Source organism: Salvelinus sp. IW2-2015, unplaced genomic scaffold (genome assembly GCF_002910315.2).
Source record: "Salvelinus sp. IW2-2015 unplaced genomic scaffold, ASM291031v2 Un_scaffold1346, whole genome shotgun sequence".
NCBI lineage: Eukaryota > Metazoa > Chordata > Actinopteri > Salmoniformes > Salmonidae > Salvelinus > Salvelinus sp. IW2-2015.
In genome coordinates, this window is record NW_019942851.1 from 165,873 (window position 1) to 188,664 (window position 22,792).

At 44.1% G+C, this 22,792-nt stretch overlaps 1 protein-coding gene across 1 annotated transcript in view; it reads left to right on the forward strand.

Annotated features, from left to right (window-relative positions):
- Positions 1 to 22,792, forward strand: part of LOC112070507 (target of Nesh-SH3-like) — a 60,684-nt gene that overhangs the window by 23,783 nt on the left and 14,109 nt on the right. The window contains exons 8-13 of the mRNA XM_070439001.1: positions 4,783 to 5,121; positions 6,494 to 6,688; positions 7,803 to 7,868; positions 14,195 to 14,269; positions 14,678 to 14,791; positions 15,055 to 15,132. Coding sequence (XP_070295102.1) covers positions 4,783 to 5,121; positions 6,494 to 6,688; positions 7,803 to 7,868; positions 14,195 to 14,269; positions 14,678 to 14,791; positions 15,055 to 15,132 — 867 coding nt within the window. The remainder of the gene's footprint in view (positions 1 to 4,782; positions 5,122 to 6,493; positions 6,689 to 7,802; positions 7,869 to 14,194; positions 14,270 to 14,677; positions 14,792 to 15,054; positions 15,133 to 22,792) is intronic.

Sequence of the window (22,792 nt, forward strand, 5' to 3'; positions counted from 1 at the left end):
CCTCCTCTCTCCTTCTCTTCTCTTCACTCTTTCTCCTTTCTCCTCTCTCCTTCTCCTCTCCCTCCTCTCTCCTCTCTCCTCTCCTCTCCTCTCCTCCTCCTCTCCTCTCTCTCTCTCTCTCCTCTCTCCTCTCCTCTCCTCTCTCTCTTCTTCTCTTTCTTCTCTCTCTCTCTCTTCTCTCTTCTCTTCCTTCTCTCTCTTCTCTCCTCTCTTCTCTCTCTCTCTTCTCTCTCTTCTCTTCTCTTCTCTCTCTCCTCTCCTCTCCTCTCCTCTCCTCTCCTCTCCTCTCCTCTCCCTCTTCCTTCTCCTCTCCTCTCTTCTCTTCTCCTTCTCCTCTTCTCTCCTTCCTTAATAATGCAGATATTAGCTGGCTATGGTCGTCTTTACTGGGTCTTGGGCCAAATATGGCTAGCTGCTTGTTTAGCTATTTTCCAATAAGGAGTAGGAGTGGAAAGAAAGTGCTGCTTGCAGCTCTTATATTACACTCTGTAGACTTACTAAAGACTTTACTTGAGCACATTACACACTAGATCACATTACATACTAGAGCACATTACATACTAGAGCACACTACGCCACCAAACTTATAGCACAGTACCACATAGAGCACTACTAGGATACTGAGCACACAAACTACATACTAAGAGCCATACCCTACATACTAGACACACTACATACTTAGGCACACATGACACTAGGGCACACTACATACAATCACTAGAGCATTTCTAACATACTAGCGCCACACTTCACAACTAGAGCACCACTACATACCTAGAGCCACACCAACAAAACTAGATCACATTGCATGACCTAGAGATTACTACATACTAAAACCAAGTACACACGTAGAAAGCGACATTTACATTACCAGAAGCCACCACTACACCACTAAGAGCATATTGCCATACTAGAGCACAATACACCATTTAGAAGCACACTAACATTACTGGAGCACCCTACATAACTAGAGCACCCTAACATACAGGGCACACTGCATACTCTAGCGCACACTTACAAACGCACTACGGAACACACCAACATCTAGAGCACCCTACATTACTAGGAGCACACTGCATACTAGGCGCACAATTTACATAATCAACTAGAGCACACACATACTAGAGCAACTACATCTGACCAGAGCACACTACAACACTAAGCGCAATACACAGCTAGAGCACACTACACACCACAGGCACCACTACATAACAGAGTACACTACAGTACACACTAGCGCACACTAGATCACATTTACATACTAGAGCACACTACAAACTAGGCTCCACTACACACTAGAGCAACCAACACATACTAGAGCACACTACAGTACACACTAAGCGCACACTAGATCACACTACATCTGACATGGAGCACCCAAAATTACTAGCACACCCTACATACTAGAGCCCACTACATATTAGGCACACTTGCTACTAGGGGCACACTACAAATCCACTAGAACACAACACAAACTAGAGCTCATGCATACTTAGAGTCATCAATGTGGCAATACATAGAGCACATTATACCGACAGAGCACATTACATACTAGAGCACATAACACGTAGAGCACATTACACACTAGAGACACATTACAGCACTAGAGCACATTAGCATACTAGGGCACACTACACACTAGAGGCACATTACATACTAGAGCAACATTACCATGCTAGAGCACAGTACATACTAAACTACACACCACTAACACATACACACTAGAAGCCACCATAACATACTAGAGCACACTACATATTAGGGCACACTGCATCACTCATTAGTTCACATTACACACCCACTTAGAGCACTATTACACACTAGAGGCACAACAAACACACTATCATGCACACTACACCAACAGAGCCACATTACGACAACAGAGCACATTACACCACTCAGAGCACACCTACATACTTAGAGCACATACACATTAGAGCAATTACAACCACTAGGAGCATACTACACCACTATGGCACACTACCACCACTAAGCAGAAGACTTACCACACTGGAGCATACTAACCACTAGAGCCACACTACCACACCTACAGCTCATTACACCACTAGAGCACATTACAGACGTTAGACTACGTACACACTATAGCATCACTGACCACACTAGAGGCAACATTACACACTAGAGACGATTACACAGCTAGAGCCCACACACTACAGTATAGAGCCCCACACTTACACATTAGCAGCACATTTACACTAGCTCGAGCATACTACAACTATGCACCACGTACACACATAGAGCACATATACACCATCTAGCATACACACACTATAGCAACACTACACACTAAAGACTACACACGGATATACACCACTGGCACATACTACAAACTCACACTAGAGCACATTACTATATTAGAGCACACTACACATAGACAGACACACACCATACTAAAACCACTACCACACGTAAGCCACATTAGCATAATAGGGCCACACTACAACAGCTAGAGCACATACACACGGAGCATTACTAACACACCAGAGCCACATTACACCCACTAAGAGCACATGGGTGGGCGTGGTTTCAGAGGGATCTTTTTTATGATTGGCTGCATGAGTAAGATTGGTATGCACTGAGTACAGTAAGTAGAGAGCCCCGGATCTCAGGACAAGATGGCTGTCAGTTCCAATACTGCATCAGACAATTCCCAAGAAGGCGGAGGTAGGTTGCCATGGCAGCATGACTTAGCCACGTGGTTGTATGGTCCTACTGAGAACATCCCATGACCTTTTGAGCACATTGCATAAGCGCTGCTTGTTCCCGCAATAGGTTTCTCATCAGTTTTGTCCCACAAACAAGTCAATCGTCTCTCTCTGTCTTCCTCTACACTCTTAGAAAAAAGGGTTCCAAAAGGATTCTTCGGCTGTCCCCATAGGATAACMCTTTTTGGTTCCAGGTAGAACCCTCTGTGGAAAGGGTTCTACGTGGAACCCAAAAGGGTTCTACCTAGAATCAGATAGGGTTCTTCAAAGGGTTCTCTTGTGGGGACAGCCGAAGAACCCTTTTAGGTTCTAGATACACTCTTAGAAAAAAAGGTGCTATCTTTGTCTCACTTCTTTACAGTCTCTGTGCATCCATTTGTCCATACTGTGTATCAATCAGCATCTTATACCATGATACCTGTCCACATTCATTAATCTGTTGATTTCAAGACATTTAAAACATTCCACTCAACATTCCCCAACACGACTGTTCATTTAGAATCATTGTTTTAACTCACAGTGCTTTGCTTTCAGCCAGTTGCAGTCTAGAAGGTGTTCAGTCTGCATGATAAAGTAGCATGCAACAAAATGATCCCGCTTTCTCCCCAACAGGAACAGAGCCTCAGCTCTACCATAAAATTTCCAATTTTCCAATTTTCATCTTCTATACTCTGTACCTCCTTTCTATCCTATCCCTTCCCTTCCCATCCTATTCTGATCATTCCCTTCCCATCCTATCCCTTCCTATCCATTCCCTTCATATCCTATCCTATCCCTTCCTATCCTATCCCTTCCATTCCTATCCTATCCTTTCCCTTCCTATCCCTTCCCTTCATATCCTATCCTATCCCTTCCTATCCTATCCCTTCCCTTCCTATCCTATCCTATCCTATCCTATCCTATCCTATCCTATCCTATCCTATCCTATCCTATACTATCCCTTCCCTTTCTATCCTATACTATCCTATCCTATACTATACTATCCCTTCCTTTCCCTTCCTATCCTATCCTATCTTATCCCTTCCCTTCCTATCCGTTCCTATCCAATCCTTCATTGTATTCCTATTTGTCTACCGTTCCTGTTGTCCCTCTGGAACAAGTGTTCGCAAAACGTCAGGAAAAGGATAAAGTACCTGAAATGTCTTAATAACAACAATACATTTATTGGTGATTTGCTTTTTACTCATTACATTTAAAGCCCTACCTGTCTGTTTATAACACAACTACACCACAAGCACCCCTAACTGTGCTAGCATCACCATTACATGACCATTAACATGAGAAGTGACACTAAAACACTGGAATGCCATGTTATCTACTCATCTACAACCTTCCCCACTCTCTCTCTCTCTCTCTCTCTCTCTCTCTCTCTCTCTCTCTCTCTCTCTCTCTCTCTCTCTCTCTCTCTCTCTCTCTCTCTCTCTCTCTCTCTCTCTCTCTCTCTCTCTCGCTTTCTCTCTCGCTTTCTCTCTCGCTCTCTCTCTCTCTCTCCACTCTTCTCTCCTTCTGTGAGTTCAGGTAAAGTACCTGATCGGATTGAACAATCAATCAAAGATGGTCATTCAAATCCCACGCTAGGTGATCAATACTCCCTCTGTTAAAATTTCATGGATCACAGTCATCCAGTGGCACACAGCCAAATGTATTTTGGATGGCCGTCACTCACAGGTGTCCAAGGCCTGGTAGCAGCGTATGTGTGTAGTTACACGGTCGTTACACTGTAAACTGCTCCATATGGGCTCAGTTCCTTTGAAATCCAACCCTCCTCTATCAACCTCTTGCCAGGTATATGTTATGTGCTGATTGAGGTCCAGGATAAGTTTCCCTAGCCCAAGTCGTAAACACATATCAGCCCGGTTATCGGAGAGTCTTTCTATCTATTCTCTATGGTTCTTCTATTTCATCTGTTAATGGATTCTCTAAGCCATTCTATTTCCATGCCAATTTCTCCTCTTTGTTTTCCATTGTCAAAGACCTGTCCTTGGAGTACTGTCTGTTCTATTAGATTATATTTCTATGGCCTCATTGTACCACTCTCCTCTCTCACCCACCCCAGGACGAGCAGATCAGATCATATCTGCCTCCTCTCCTTCTGTGGATGTCTCCCATGCCTCACCTGCCATCCCCCTGCCCTCGCCCAACCTCTCCTTACTCTCCCCTCAGCTCCTACCCYCCCCCMCCCYCCCCCMYSCCYCCCCCCMSCYCCTGACCTCCCCCAACCYTCCCCTGACTTCCCCAGCTGACTCTGTACTTAACCCCAATCGTAACGGACAGAGACACAGGCGACCGGCCCAGGCTAGGCCCCAACAGGCCAGGCCCCAACAGGCCAGACCCGGGCCTCAGGCCCAGCCCCAACAGCCTGCTAAGGTCACCCAGAATCTACAGACCCCCACGGGTAAAGATCTTGCTCTCTCCCCTCACCTAGGCTGTAACAGAGCCATAAAAACATGTATAATGGATCATTGAGTCCAAGCTTCTTATCCTCTGATAAAAAACAAAGTTCTCTCTCACACAGCTCCCAGCCAATATCAGGTGGGACAACCTCTACCAAGACCCACCCTCGTCACTGAGAGGGCCAATACTAACAGCCGGAGTAACGATGACAACATTTAGTCCTATCACCATCTCTGTTGTCATCTAACCTCATCTAACCTCAACTTCAACCCATAGATCATACACCGTTGCTATGGGTTGAAGTTGTTTGTGTTTCACCACATACCTGTGTTCAAATACATGTGTATTTGAGAATCTGGTATTTAAAATACTTTTTGAGTACTTTCAAATACACAGCTCAAAACAAGTACTTTTATTTGAGAATTTGTATGGTTATTTGTAAAAACCAAATAGTCTACCAAATGTATTAGTCTACCATAAGTATTTTTCAAATWCTTATTTCAAATACTATTTTCAAATACTTGCAGGTTAAATGCATTGGATTATATTTGATTATTTTCAAATAGTTTCCAAGTGTATTTCTAAAAACATTAAAATATTCAACTACTTGTCTTTTCAAATACAATTTATCTGAACAATTACTTTGATTGTATGCAAAAGTAATTGAGATATTTGAACCCAGGCCTGTTGTACCCTCAACCCCTTCTCCATCCTTATAGGTGCAGTGAAATGTGTTGTTTTATAGGGTCAGCCATAGTAGTACGGTGCCCCTTGAGCAAATTGTTCAAGGGAACATTGACAGATTTTTCACCTTGTCAGCTCGAGTATTCAAACTAGAGACCTGGCTACCTGCCGCCTACCATTACGACAAACTATACACCTCCACCCCTCCATCACTCGTGCCTATCCACCTCCATCCTCACTCCACCACACTCACCCCATTCCTGATCATTTCAGACACTGGAGAGTTTGCTCACTGGCATTATTAAATCATCCAACTTTTATGGAATATAATAGAAGGGCTGTTGAAGTTTTGTTTCGTATCTCCATGGATTCTTTTCACTTCACTCTTCCTTTCCACATCTGCATCTTTCATTCATTCATTTACCCACTCACTCATTCATTTACCCACTCACTCATTCATTTACCCACTCACTCATTCATTTACCCACTCACTCATTCATTTACCCACTCACTCACTCACTCACTCACTCACTCACTCACTCACTCACTCACTCACTCACTCACTCGTTCATTTGTTTATCATCCAGGGTTGCTACCATCTCAGCTGAATGACCCTTGAACCTTGTCTCCATGGAATCGGACCCCCTCTCTCTCTAACCCCTCTACTACACCTCTCTTTGTTCATCTAGGTACCAGCTTCCTGAGACCTTTGACCCCTACCGAGCCTCGCTCTCCTATACGCTCTGCCATTGTCACGGCAGCCAGAAACACAACGTTGCCTCGCAGTCGCGTCTCTCTCTACTCCACCCCTAACGGCATCAGACCTCTCTCTCTACCCAGGGACACCAACACCAACTCCTCCCTCACCTCCGACACACCAGGGGGTAATGGAGCAATCTTTTCCTCTTCTTCCTCCTCCTCCCCCTCATCTTCCTTATCTTTCTTTTCCTCCCCAGCACTACCTCGGGTCTCACCATCTCTATCTCCTCTCACTCTCTCTCACACACACAGACGAACCGATCTGGGTGGCATGGGCTCTTGGTCCAGAGTGAACCAGAGAATGTGTAGGCCTAATAATGTCTGCCAATGTTTTTGGACGCATATTTGCATTCGTGTGTGTGTCCAGTACATGTGGTCCAGACAGTAAGTCTCTCCAAAACCTCCTTCCCTGCACCCATACTCAGAGGCCCTCCCCTTTGGCATACGTTTCACGCCTGTACCTCTAGGAACAGCGGCGTCTCAGAGGTCAGGGTCGTTAACGTGATTTACGCTCCCTATGGTCGCCCGGTCGACCGATTTATCTGGGAAGGTTGGCTGGCTCTTTGACTAGGACATACGTCACATTTACACCAGTCATGCCAAGCCAAGCACTGGGCAGCCAGCACTGGGCAGCTAGGACCACCACAGCATTGCACACACAGAACTTCCAGATCCCTCTGAGAGAGAGAGAGCGAGAGGGAGGGAGAGGGGGAGAGAGGGGGGGAGAGTAGGGGAGAGAGAGGGAGAGGAGAATGCTCTAAAGCAGGGGTGTCAAACACCTTTTGCCCCTGGGCCTGCATTCGGTCTTCAACCAGGTCCAACCAGGGCCACAAAATTGGTTATATTTCCTCCTCTAATTGTCCTCTATCCAATGTTTTGGGAACTTTTATTCTCCCTGACTGTCTAGCTTTCATTTTGGTGATTGTTAGTGAGCCAGACACAGTCAAGAAACTGCATGACTGTAGGTCCATTATCATTTCTACATATTTTGGATTTGGTTTTAGTCATTTTGAAGTATATTGAGTTTGATTATGTTGGTGCTTCTGAAGGAGACAGAGTATTATGTTGGATCACACTGAAATCTGAAACTTTCCTTATTTTCCTGTCCCTTGGTTTAGAATATTCCCTCAACTGGTCTGGTACTGAGCTGTCCTCTCGTGTGTTCCTAGCATGTCTTTGCTGTGTTTTCGAGGTGTGCGGACGTGTTTAATTCAATGAGCCCTCTTCTCCCTCCAACAGCCGACGGGGAGCACAATAAGGGCCTTGCTCTTCCCAAACCTGCCATCTGGTCCAGAAAGCGACTGGGTAAAAAACAGAGACGATCGTTACTTCTCAGTGTGTCTCTCACCCACTAACCCATCTCCCCCGAGAGATGCCATTTTGTTTAACTTCCTTGCAGTGAGCCCTCCATGCGCTTAAGTCACAACAACTTGTTCCTGTCCTATGATTGGCCAGCTTGTCTGTATGTCCGTGTGACTGTCCATTCTTATTGGACAGCCTGTCTGTCCATCAGCATCACCGTCCAGTCACGTATTGTGCCTGTTATTGTTGGTGTGGGTCTGCAGGCGTGTTTGTCCATGTTTTCACTGTCAATATGACTGAGACTGAAGAATAATTCTCTCCCTCATCATATTGCTACAGTCTGACCCTAGACCTATTTTTCAGGTCCAAAAGGACCAAATCCTACAGTAACATCAGATCTGGGAGCATGGCTTGAATTTTCGCACAAATCTCCCAGTGACATCAATGCATGATTTTCTCGAAAATGTGTTATATTTCAAACCCAAAATGACCACACTCACCAATGTCTACACCTCACTTCACTCTAATGAGTTAGTGGCTTCAGTTTCTGCTTCAGTCTCAGCCAGTGTGTGTGTCTGTGAAACTGGGACGGTTTCAGAGGTCTTCAAGGAGCCGCAGGGCTCGCTGGAAGCAGCTCTACTCAATGAAAATACACTTTGTCTTTGCCCGCCGTCATCACACACACCACACCCCAAAAGTCAATCACTGATGTAGTCATGATGTCTAAACAATCCGCCAGTGGTGTCTGTCTGTCTGTCTTGGGCTTATTTGTACCTATTTAATATGGTTCCATCCGCCTCCTGGTGCATGTGTTGCTCAGGGTGAATTCTGTACTAAATGGATTGCAAGTCTCATGTTTGATTTGATGTTGTTCAACTGTAAATGTCCTCTAAATAGGTTAAAACCCTACAGTGTTATGAGCCTATCAGTGGATAGTATCCTTGAGTTCCTTCAGTAAGTGTTGCAACATTCATAACAGGGAAGATGTAAAACAGTGGAATATTTTCTCTGGTAATATTGTTCTAGGCAAACCATAAAGCTTTGAACAGTGTTTTTTCACTGTCTCGCCAGAGAGGAGTCTGACAGAAACCAGCACTCACAACACATTACTGCTGTTAACGCTCACACTTCAAAACAGTGTGTGAGCACGTGCGTAAGAGCATGTGTGTCACTGCTGTTGTAAAACAGTGCAGCAGTGAGGTGTTTGGCACCCAATGTGCCCAGTGTGTGTTTTGTGTGGTGTTGTTGTGAGCAATCTGGTTATCCCATTACCAGCTATAGGGTTCAGGATGATGAACAGAGCTTCCTGATGACATCACTTCCACATTCCCATAACTCTGATCCCCATCACACAAAGTTTGACCTTTTTAAATATATATTTTTTACTGCATTTAAGGAGCCACAGAGTTTTTCACACAAAATGTACATTTGCTTTGGTTGAAAGCGGCACGCACTGTGTCTTTCCAGGACTTGCCCACCCTTGGCTTCAAATTCTACTTAAYCTTGTCTGGTCTCTGGTGCCCCACTGAGGTGTGGAGAGCTCCCTGATTTATCCCTGACAGAGTGTCAGGCATGCTGTGGTCAAATCTAGCTGTGACAGGGGGGTCAACACAAGCCAAGTTAATATTTATGAATTGGTTTGGTTGGGGGGGGGGTTGACATGATATTTATGAATGGTCTAGTCCTGACAAGGAGGGCTTAGGAACATCAGAACCCCTAGAGGTGAACATGACCACTAATCATGACATGTCATGGGACCTCCCACCAGTTTCTGTCTGGAAAGAACCTGAACGGCAGAGAAGGAGACATGCCATTGATACTTAGTGAATAGAATGAACCAGGCTAGCAAGAACACAAACAACTGCTCCTATCAGTCTCAGATAGTGTCTACCACACCAAGTCTATGGTATGTCCAGTCAGTGCATTTACTCAATGAGACCTGTGCTATGGTTGCCAAACCTCAGTTTGGCCTAGAGTAAAGCTATGCAGGGAGATTTTTCTATTTCCTGAATGAGATTGCAAATAGTAGATCCCAGTTCAGTTTGAGTTGTTTGAGTGGCTTGTTCTGAGTTTGATATTCCAGTGTCTTTATCACAGAGCTGTGTTCTGTGATGAAGACTGGATGTGTGGAAACATGGCCCCAGTGATGTACTGGGCCGTACGCACTACCCTCTGTAGCCACTTACGGTCAGATGCTGAGCAGTTGCCATACCAGGCAGTGATACAACCGGTCAGGATGCTCTCGATGGTGCAGCTGCATAACTTTTTGAGGATCTGGGGACCCATGCCAAATCTTTTCAGTCTTCTGAGGGGGAAAATGTGTCTTGGTGTGTTTGGACCATGATAGTTTGTTGGTGATGTGGACACCAAGGAACTTGAAACTCTCAACCCCCTCCATTTCAGCCCCGTCAACGTTAACGGGAGCCTGTTCATACCTCCTTTTCCTGTAGTCCACTATCAGCTACTCTGTCTTGCTTAAATTGAGGGAGAGGTTGTTGTTCCCTGTAGGCTGATGGTGTTGAAGTCATGCTTGGCCACGCAGCAGTGGGTGAACAGGGAGTACAGGAGGGGCCCCATTGTTGTTCTGGTTTTTATATGAAAGCTGGTTCTACACAGCAAATTGGCCAGTGATACCTAGAGCAGACTTTTCAGTGTAGCATTTCTAGTGTTGATTCAGGAGTTAAATTAACTCTCTAATAGTGAAATTAACACTCAGTAGTGTAAAATAACCCCAGTGTTGGTGTTAATAACCAGTGTTGAATGTGAGAGTGTGATTGTGTCAGTTTTACTGTGTGGAAACTAAACGTTCCCATCAAAACCAAGGCCATCATTATCATAATTCCCAGAATGCTCTACTGCATTAAAACATTTTAAGGATTATTTTTAATATATGTGTTTTTGCATGTACATTGATTGCTTRATTAATTTTTCTAAACTTATCCAATCAGTTAGTTAGACTTATTGCACCCGTTACTAAAATGGTTGTTCCAGCTTAAATGTATTAGGTAGTCTCATATTACTAACCCTGACAGTCATTCTGAATGCAGGTTACAGGTGAATAAAAATTCAAACTTTTGGATGTCTTATCCCTGGCTGGATTCCAGCATAATGTGCTTGCAGGCTTGACGTGGCACGTAAACCAGGAGGTTCCTAACACCACTGTGTTGGGGTAAAACTTGACCATCAAAGTAAGGCTTTATGATATACAGTATCAATCAAAGGTTTGGACACACCTACTCATTCAAGGGTTTTTCTTTCTTTTGACTATTTTCTACATTGTAAAATAATATTGAAGACATCAAAACTATGAAATAACACATATGGAATCATGTAGTAATGAAAAAAGTGTTAAACAAATCAAAATATGTTTTATATTTGAAACTCTTCATTGTAGCCACCCTTTGCCTTGATGACAATTTTGCACATTTTGGCATTCTCTCAACCAGCTTCATGAGGTAGTCACCTGGAATGCATTTCAATTAACAAGTGTGCCTTGTTAAAAGTTAATTTGTGGAATGTCTTTCCTTAATGCATTTGAGACAATAAGTTGTGTTGTGACATAGTAGGGGTGGTATACAGAAGATAGCCCTATTTGGTAAAAGGCCAAGTCCATATTTTGGCAAGAACAGATCAAATAAGCAGAGAGAAACGACAGTCCATCATTACTTTAAGACATGAAGGTCAGTCAATCCAGAACATTTCAAGAACTTTGAAAGTTTCTTCAAGTGCAGTCGCAAAAACCATCAAGCGCTATGATGAAACTGGCTCTCATGTGGACCGCCACAGGCAAGGAAGACCCAGAGTTACTTCTGCTGTAGAGGATAAGTTCATTAGAGTTAACTGCCAAAATAAATGCTTCACAGAGCTCAAGTAACAGACATGTCAACATCAACTGTTCAGAGGAGACTGTGTGAAACAGACCTTCGTGGTCAAATTGCTGCAAAGTAACCACTACTAAAGGACACCAATAATAAGAAGAGACTTGTTTGGGCCAAGAAACATGAGCAATGGAAATTAGACCGGTGGAAATCTGTCCTTTGGTCTGATGAGTCCAAATTTTAGTTCCAACCGCCGTGTCTTTGTAAGACGCAGAGTAGGTAAACGGATGATCTCGGCATGTGTAGTTCTCACCATGGAGCATGGAGCATGGAGGAGGAGGTGTGATGGTGTGGGGGTGCTTTGCTGGTGACACTGTCAGTGATTTATTTAGAATTCAAGGTACACTTAACCAACATGGCTACCACAGCATTCTGCAGCGTTACGCCATCCCATCTGGTTTGCGCTTAGGGGGACCATAATTTGTTTTTTAACAGGACAATGACCCAACACACCTCCAGGCTGTGTAAGGGCTATTTGACCAAGAAGGAGAGTGTTTGAGTGCTGCATCAGATGACCTGGCCTCCACAATCACCCGACCTCAACCCAATTGAGATGGTTTGGGATGAGTTGGACCGCAGAGTGAAGGGAAAGCAGCCAACAAGTGCTCAGCATATGTGGGAACTCCTTCAAGACTGTTGGAAAAGCATTCCAGGTGAAGCTGGTTGAGAGAATGCCAAGCGTGTGCAAAGCTGTCATCAAGGTAAAGGATGGCTACTTTGAAGAATCTCAAATCTCAAATATAACTGACTGATTCCATATGTGTTATTTCATAGTTGTGACACCTTCACTATTATTCTACAATGTTCAAAATAGTAWAAATAAAGTAAAATCCTTGCATGAGTAGGTGTGTCCAAACTTTTGACTTGTACTGTATATAATGTGTTTTCATAAACAGTTTACTGTTAATGGGATTGATTTGACAACACCCAGTGAAATAGCAGCGCGCCAAATTCAAAAGCAGAAATACTCATAATAATAATTCATAAATCATACAAGTGTTATACATGGGTTTAAAGATGAACTTCTTGCTAATCCAGCCACAGTGTCAGATTTCAAAAAGGCTTTACGGCGAAAGCAAACCATGCTATTATCTGAGGACAGCACCCCATCAAACATACACATGAAAATCATAATTCAACCCGCCAGGCACAACCCAAAAGTCAGAAATAACCCATAATTCATGCCTTACCTTTGAAGATCTTCTTCTGTTGGCACTCCAATATGTCCATTAAACATCACAAATGGTCCTTTTGTTCGATAAATTCTGTCGTTATATATCCAAAATGTCAATTTATTTGGTGCGTATGATTCAGAAAATACACCGGTTTCAACTCGCGCAACATGACTACACATTATCTAATTAGTTACCTGTAAACTTGATCCAAACATTTCAAACAACTTTTCTAATCCAACTTTAGGTATTTTTAAACGTAAATAATCGATCAAATTTAAGACGGAATAAACTGTGTTCAATACCGGAGGAAAACAAAGTGGAGCGAGCTTTCAGGTCATGCGCCCCAACCACAACAGTACACTTCACTCGACCCTTGTTCTGAACAGGGCTACTTCTTCATTTCTCAAAGGAAAAACATCAATCAATTTCTAAGGACTGTTGACATCTAGTGGAAGCGATAGGAACTGCAAGCAACTGCCTTAGAATTCTAGATTCCCATAGAAAACGAATTGAAAAAAGACCTTTCCTGGATGGTTTGTCCTCGGGGTTTCGCCTGCCAAATAAGTTCTGTTATACTCACAGACTTAATTTTAACAGTTTTAGAAATTGTAGAGTGTTTTCTATCCAAATATACCAAATATATGCATATCCTAGCCTCTGGGCCTGAGTAGCAGGTCGTTTACTTTGGGCACACTTTTCATCCGGACGTGAAAATAGTGCCCCCTAGCCTTAACCGAACACTGAGTGACCTTGTCAAGAGATACCAACCTCTTGGTGAAATGGTTAAAAATACTATATCAGGTGTTATTGCATAACACCATTGGTGCAAACTATAGGCACTTCCTAGTAAATTTAACACTCAAAAGTGTGGACCTGTATATAGACACTGGCGCAGTGTTAAATGTGACTGTTAGTGTATAACACTGGATAATTTGCTGTGTAGTAGGGTTATGGTGGAAGGTTATTAAGAGTTTACATGTTTAGGGTTAGTCACATAGACTATGGCGGTGCAATGTAGTAGAAATTCTCAAGATACTTTTTTTACATTTCAAGTCCAATCTATTGAACCTGTTTGAATGTCATTGCTCCTCGGGTGTGGTCACAGTTAGCAATCTTCTCTCCATGGTTTCAGTTGACACTGCAACTTCTCTCTTCTATATCCCCCTTTTTCAAAAGCACAACAACAACACTTATGAGTTAGGGCTCTCTTCAGTGCACTCCAGCAGCCTCCATTGCTGTTGCAGTTCCTAACCCTACCATGGCCTCTATTTCCCAGGCTCCACTGCAGTTCTGCAACCCTTTCTTCCTGTCAACAAGAGGCCCAACCTGGTGGGGAAATCAGGGGACAAGGGTGAGGGCAACACTGACCAATGTTTTGACTACTGAATACTTTGACTTCTGTTAAAGCAACACTTTACCAAAATGTTCCACGTTTCGCACTTCTTAATTTTGCTGTCATCTTGATGATTTTATTTTAACAACCTTCCCTCAGTTAAGTTTTATTTAGATTCTAAAGCACCTTGCACTTCTCGTGCGTGCGTGCGTGCGTGTGTTTGTCTGAGTGTGTGCCTGTGTGTATGTAGTATGTTTGTGTTGTTCTGACTGACTTCTCTTTCGAAACACCAACACGATGCAACACACATATTTCATATCTTCTCCCTCAGCAGGAAAACAACTCAGATTCACCTGGGTGATGTCTGCAGCAGATGACTATAACTGTATTTGTAGTTTACATGACTGAGCAGTGTTCTGTCCTCAGATAAGCTGATGGACCTGAAGCAGGGAGACAAAGCGTCCATCTTAAAGTCCTTCCCTCTAGTCACGGCTAAGCCCACCAAGCAAAAGACCACAACCCTCACCCCGGCCTTGAATGGTAAGATTCAGTGATGAGTGCACTTTCCTGTATAATAATGTCTTTGTGCATTCATGTTTGTACATGTGTGTGACCATGTGTGTGTTTGAATCATGCTACATCTGAGTTTAATAGTTAGTGTGAAAGGTTATCTGAGTTCAGAGAGAGAGAGAGACCAAAGCTGGCTGAGAGAGCTGCCAGGGAATGCTAACACATCATCACAGTATGCTATTCATAAACTTCTCACTCTGCRGTTCTCAATCTCATCATCCGTCTTTCTGTAGCCACGGGTGACAACCCCTCTGTGTTCAGCTCTCTCCCTGCTTCGGAAGTGGACGCCATGGGCAAGAAGCGCTTCGTAGGTAAGGACATATGCATTATAACAGTCTTCAACAAACCCACATGATTAAACTCACAGTGGACAGGGCCGGGGAATCCCGGGTGTGGCGCTGGTAAAAAAGGGGGGAAATTGATCTTGCAACTGGAGGGCTACTGGGCTAATAATCCTAACAGCAATTCCCTATTGTTGGGCCCTTGAGCAAGGCCCTTAACCCCACAACATGCTCTCCATCCAGGCGCACTGCACTGCAGCTTGACCCTGTGCTCCTCTCACCTGTGTGTCTGTATGATGTGTGCAGGAGGGAGCTGTGACAATGGACAATGAAAGTTGTATTGTATCACTGTGGACATTAGCCTGGAGAACAATAACCTTTCGTGTTTCCTCTTTACCGCCAGTTGTTTTGGATTGTCTTGCCTGTATTCACTATCCAGATTCTTGGATGAGCTCCAGTTAACTTAGAGCTCTTGTCTATGGAGTACAGAGGTGTATACTACAAAGCAGGATCAATGAGTTAGCAAGCAAATTTTGATAAACAACACATTTTCTGGTTCATTAAAACTTCTTATGGCTGCAATCCCGGGATAACGGGATCGATATGACAACAGCCAGTGAAAGTGCAGGGCGCCAAATTCAAACAACAGAAATCTCATAATTAAAATTCCTCAAACATACATGTATTGTGGCAAAATCCTGCACTTAAGTGCGCTGCCACTTTAAAAGCACATGAGCAGTAGGAAGGAGGAGATAAAAGAGCTCGTTAAGCTCTATTGGAGAGAGCTCTTGTTGGCGCGACAGTTTGGTTTGTGTGTGCTATGCGAAGACGTGGTTGTTCTCATTTGGGACCGCGACAGTTTTTGTTGTGGGCTATGCTGCAGAGGTTTTTTGTTTGTCTTCAGCGTATGTGGTTGTATAGTGTTTGGATCAATCCTCGGTGTGATCGCTCGACGACGTGGTTGTTCTCATTTGGGACCGCGATGGTTATGGATCAAATGGATTAGTAGCAACATTTGTTGCGAAGCGTTCAACTACAACCCAACATACCATCKGACAGTCAGACCGGATACCTGCACCCTCCAGACCACAGCTAAGCCCTCTCTTGTTCTTTTTCTCTTTCTTTTCCTGCTATGTTCCAGTGCTTTACACTGAAAYCGACTCTATTTCCTAAGTACATTGAAGTTCATTGGAGCTGGACTAGTGTGTATATGAACAMCACCCATTCATACCCTCTGCACTCCTCACCAGGAAGAGAATACAAACTATTGCCAATCCTCTATGTGGATGATCTGGTGCGTCTGGGGAYTCAGTTTGAGAAGGACTGGAAGCACCACCTTCAAACTAAAAACCCTGTTCCCTCATCCCAGTATACCCATAGCTCTCTGGGGGCTAAACCATCTCAGATATTTGTACCCAAGAGCCAAGACAAAAGTCCAGTGATGTGTTGGAGGTGTAAAGTCCAACATCCTCCAGGTTCTTGCCCGCTCTATGTCCAGCGTCAGGATTCTGGAAAAGGTCAGAAAGGACAGAAGACCGACAGTCTAGACGGACGTGGTGGCTTGCATACCATTGGGTCAGCCTTAATGCCCATGAAGCCTTTAGACATCACCCCTAGCTGTCTTATTACTRTTCCGCAACAACTATTGGTACCCCTGACTGTTAGGAACTGGAGAGGGAAGGCCATAATTGACACAGGAGCAACTTACACCCTGATGCAAGAGGCCCTGTGGCAGAACATGGCATTACCTCATGAGGAGCTACAAACATGGGAGGAGGGACCATTGTACTTGGCCAATGGAGAACCTACCACCCCTTTGGGCTGGATTAGTATAATAATACAACTGCATGATGAGACTATTAAACTTCCTGTGGCAATTCTTGCAGATTCAAGCCTTGCATTTGCTGTAGTCATTGGTCTAGACTTCCTGTTCTTCAGTGGACTGACCATCTCGATGTCCGAACCCTCYTATCGGCTGCACTCTGACTATTCCCAGCCTCATCCATTTCAACCTGGTAATGCACTGATTTCAGGCTGGAGCCTGCTACATTATGCAGAGTCCGGACAAGGTCAAGTCAGAGATCGAGAAAATATAAAAAGACAAAGACAAAAACATGTTYCACCAGTGAAGTCGGAGAACCCAACTGTCACCCTGATTACCGCCGTACCCCCCCTTCTATCCGAGAGCAAAAGCAAACCTGATGCTGATTTCTACATCAAACAAGCAGTGGAACAGGCATGTCTGTCGGATGAGGAAAGGTGTAAGCTCTCCCAGATGTTGGAGATGAACAGTGAGGTCTGCACTCTTACACTCGGCCGTACAACCATCTTCAAACACAAAATCTATACCCGGCATGATGTCCCTATTAAGCAGCGTCCMTACAGGTTGTCCCCCGCCAAACTGGCAATCCTCAATGAACTGCTCAAAAGCATGTTGGAGAATGGAATTGTGGAACCGTCTTTTTCCGGATGGGCTTCTCCGGTTGTCCTGATTCCTAAGAAAGATGGTGGRTATCGATTCTGTGTGGACTACAGGAAGCCGAATGCCATAACAGAAAGCGATGCCTACCCTCTACCAAACATAAATGACATACTGGAATCTCTGGCAGGAGCATCTATCTTTAGTCATCTGGATCTGAACAGTGGTTATTGGCAGGTGGCAATGGATCCCGCTAGTCAGGACAAGACTGCCTTTGTCACCCCTGCTGGTTTGTACTCCTTCAAAGTCATGCCTTTTGGTTTGAGGAATGCTCCAGCAACCTTCCAAAGGTTGATGGAGACTGTCCTGGGAGATCTGAGGGGTAGAAATTGTCTTGTGTATCTGGATGACATCATAATCTACTCTTCCTCTGTCGCGGATCATCTGAAAGACATACAGTCCGTCTTCGACAGACTAAAGGCTGCAGGTTTGACCTTGAACTTGAAGAAGTGTCGTTTCTGTTTGCTAGAACTCAAGTTCCTTGGTCATGTGGTTAATGCTGAAGGTATCCATGCAGATCCAGCCAAAGTTGCAGCCGTGCAGGAATTCCCAATTCCCACATCCCTCAAGGCTGTTCAGCGTTTTTTGGGTATGGCTGGATGGTACCACAGGTTTGTGCCTGACTTTTCAAAGGTCGCCGAACCCCTCAACACCTTAAGAAGAAGGGTGTGAAATTCCAATGGACCTCTGCATGCCAAAGGGCATTTGAAGCACTCAAAAACAGTCTCATTATCCTCCAGTGCTGGGACATCCTAACTTGAATGCTCATTTCATTGTGTACACGGATGCAAGTCAAACAGGCTTGGAGCCGTCTTGGCTCAACAAACAGGACTTGGAACAGAAGAAGTTCTTGCCTATGCAAGTCACCCTTAATTCAGCCGAGAGGAATTATTCAACGACTGAAAGGGAGTGCCTCGCTGTGGTCTGGGCTTTGGAGAAATGGAGCTACTACTTGGAGGCGAAGATCTTCACCGTTGTCACAGACCACGCTGCTCTGCAGTGGGTTCTGGCATCAGGCAAGACCAACAGCCGTCTTATTCGCTGGTCTATCCGACTGCAGAAGTTTGACTTCATCATTGAGTATGGCAAAGGAAAACTAAACGTTGTACCAGATGCCCTTTCTCGGATTACAGAGACTGCCAATGTTTGTCCTCCCTTGTGCAGCACTTACACTACCGCTAAGTGTCTGGATGATTCCTTTCCTCTGGATGATGAGAGTGTATGGAGAGCCCAGCAGAAGGATGCTGCCATCATGGCGATCCACCAGAGTCTGTCTGAAGAAGACTCAAAGAGTCGTTTCAATGATAAGTATAGCATAATTCAGGATAAAGTGTATCGAAAAACTCCAAGAGGAGAGGGAATACACAGCTCCCATTATCGCGTCTTCATTCCCTCTACATTGAGTGACCAGATAATCAAGCTTATCATGCTAATCCCATGAGTGGCCATCTTGGAGTTTTTAAGACGTATCGAAGACTACAAGAGGTGGTTTACTGGCCAGGCATGTGGGTTGATACCGGAAGTTTGTACAGCAGTGTGAAGTCTGCCAGAAATACAAACCAGACATTGGCAGACCTGCTGGAAAAATGCAGCAGACCGTGGTAAACCATCCGAATGAAATGTTGGGAATTGACCTCATGGGACCTTTTCCTCCCAGCCGGGGAACCCGGAATGAATTTTTATTGGTGGTAGTGGACTACTACACACACTGGGTGGAGTTGTTTCCACTCCGCAAAGCCACTGCATCAGCCATTGCTCTATTTTGCGACGGGAGGTCTTTACCAGATTCGGAATTCCAGACAAAATCCTCTCTGACCGAGGTCCGCAGTTCATATCAGGAATATACAAAGAGCTTTGTACCTACTGGGGTTAATTGCCAAGCTGACCACAGCCTACATCCTCAGACCAACCTGACCGAGAGGGTAAACCGTACCCTGAAAGGGATGATTGCTTCATTCGTGGGGGATCAGCACACAAGGTGGGATCAGCATCTTCCTGATTTCGCTTTGCACTGAACTCTGCCGTGCAGGAGACTTCTGGGGTCACTCCCGCTGAACTCCACTGGGAAGACCACTAAAAGGTCCGATGGACAGAGTCTTGCAAAGTTCTAATGTTTCACCTGACTGCCCAGCGTTTGATGCCGTACAACACCACCACACCTTGCTAGCCAGAGTGGAGGCCAGCAAAACCAAAGCCAAACAACGACAGCTGAGAAACTATGATAAACATAGACGAGACGTGTGTTTCCCACCCCAGTCTCGTGTCTGGGTAGTTCACATCATCTGTCGAAGGCATCTAAGAAGTTCACTGCCAAGCTAGCTTCGAGATGGAAAGGCCCATACCGTGTAGTGCAGCAGTTGGGACCAGTGAACTACTTGGTCTGTTTGGAGGACACTGGGGAAGATGTCAGGACGGTGCATGTTGTTGACCTAAAGCCCTGCTACCCTACGGCAGAAGAGCTGGATCGCAGGCAAAGAGCAACACCTGCAGGAACTCTTCGTGGAGAACTCTGATGATGAGGACTTCCCTGGTTTTGGATAGCAGGAACATTAACTTGTCAAAGCCTGCATCCTCTCTGTTTCTACAGGCTTTTTTTTTCATGGGGGGAGGAGTGTGGCAAAAATCTGCACTTAAGTGCGCTGCCACTTTAAAAGCACATGAGCAGTAGGAAGGAGGAGATAAAAGAGCTCGTTAAGCTCTATTGGAGAGAGCTCTTGTTGGCGCGACAGTTTGGTTTGTGTGTGCTATGCGAAGCCGTGGTTGTTCTCATTTGGGACCGCGACAGTTTTTGTTGTGGGCTATGTGCAGAGGTTTTTTGTTTGTCTTCAGCGTATGTGGGTTGTATAGTGTTTGGATCAATCCTCGGTGTGATCGCTCGACGACGTGGTTGTTCTAATTTGGGACCGCGATGGTTATGGATCAAATGGATTAGTAGCAACATTTGTTGCGAAGCGTTCACTACAACCCAACATACCATCTGACAGTCAGACCGGATACCTGCACCCTCCAGACCACAGCTAAGCCCTCTCTTGTTCTTTTTCTCTTTCTTTTCCTGCTATGTTCCAGTGCTTTACACTGAAATCGACTCTATTTCCTAAGTACATTGAAGTTCATTGGAGCTGGACTAGTGTGTATATGAACACCACCCATTCATACCCTCTGCACTCCTCACCAGGAAGAGAATACAAACTATTGCCAATCCTCTGTGTGATGACTGTTTTCATTCATTATTTTATGAAGTTGCTGTTTATTTGCTCTGCCATTATTATTATATGAGGTATGCTTGGTGAAGTAGTGTGTATATGAACCCCACACATTCCTACCTCTGCACTCCTTCACAACAGAGAATACAAACTGTTGCAAATCCTCTGTGTGATGACTGGGTTCATTCATTATTGTATGAAGTTGCTGTTTATTTGCTCTGCCATTATTGTTATATGAGGTATGTTTGGTGGGGTTACCAAGAATTGTGGAAGGACTGTGCTGTGATGTGGGATCTATAGGGTGTGTATTTCTTTTCTCTCCGCTGGCTATCTGGTCAACAGGCTACACTCTAGGCAGTCTCTTCTGCTGATGTGTGTGGGTCTGGTAGTGGTACTCTCGCTGTTCTATTATTTCCTTCTTTCGGCAGGGTTAATACCTGCCTGGCGCCCGAACAAAATCTTCTTTACCTTTCTCTAATTAATACCGCTACAGTATCTTATTCCATTTTAAAGGTAATCTTGTTTTTAATCCCACCAAAGTGTCCGATTTCAAATAGGCTTTACAGCGAAAGCACCACAAACGAGTATGTCTAGGTCACCACCAAGTCACAGAAAAATTCTGCCATTTTTCCCGCCAAAGAGAGGAGTCACAAAAAGCACAAATAGAGAGAGAATTAATCACTAACCTTTGATGATCTTCATCAGATGACACTCATAGGACTTCATGTTACACAATACATGTATGTTTTGTTTGATAAAGTTCATATTTATATAAAAAAATCTGAGTTTACATTGGCGCATTACGTTCACTAGTTCCAAAAACATCCAGTGATTTTGCATAGCCACATCAATTTTACAGATATACTCATCATAAATGTTGATGAAAATACAATTGTTACACATGGAATTATAGATATACCTCTCCTTAATGCAGCCCCTTTCAGATTTCAAAAAAACTTTACGGAAAAAGCAAACCATGTAATAATCTGAGAACGCCGCTCAGATTTACAAAAAATTATCCACCATGTTGGAGTCAACAGAAATCAGAAAACATTATAAATATTCCCTTAACTTTGATGATCTTCATCAGAATGAACTCCCAGGAATCCTAGTTCCACAATAAATGTTTGATTTGTTCGATAATGTCCATTATTTATGTCCAAGTAGCTACTTTTGTTAGGGTGTTTAGTACACAAATCCAAACGCTCGTGCAGGTCCAGACGAACGTCGGACGAAAAATTCAAAAAGTTATATTACAGGTCGTAGAAACATTTCAAACTAAGTATAGAATCAATCTTTAGGATGTTTTTATCATAAATCTTCAATAACGTTCCAACCGGAGAATTCCATTGTCTGTAGAAAAGCCATGGAATGCAGGTCGCTATCATGTGAAATGCGCATGACCAGGACCTGGCTCTCTGCCAGACCTCTGACTCATAGAGCTCTCATCCGGCCCCACATCACAGTAGGAGCCTCATTCAAGTTTCTAAAGACGGTTGACATCTAGTGGAAGCCTTAGGAAGGGCAACATAACCAATATCCCACTGTGTATTTAATAAGGGCTGGGTTGAAAATCGACCAACCTCAGATTTCCCACTTCCTGTTTGGATTTCTTCTCAGGTTTTTGCCTGCCATATGAGTTCTGTTATACTCACAGACATCATTCAAACAGTTTTAGAAACTTCAGAGTGTTTTCTATCCAATATTAATAATAATATGCATATATTAGCAACTGGGACTGAGGAGCAGGCCGTTTACTCTGGGCACCTTTCATCCAAGCTACTCAATACTGCCCCTGCAGCCATACGAAGTTAAGAAAGCTAAACTTCGATCAGTGTTTTTGGTTGTTGAGTCAATTAGACTATGCTCATTTCAAGCTTATCTTTCAAAAAAATAAAAAGTTATTGCATAATATAGTATTTAGGCAAGTTAGCTGGCTTACCAACCTGGTCTCAGAGCATTTTGTATCATTCTGTATGTAAATCTGAAGGACTCCATTTGGTATTTT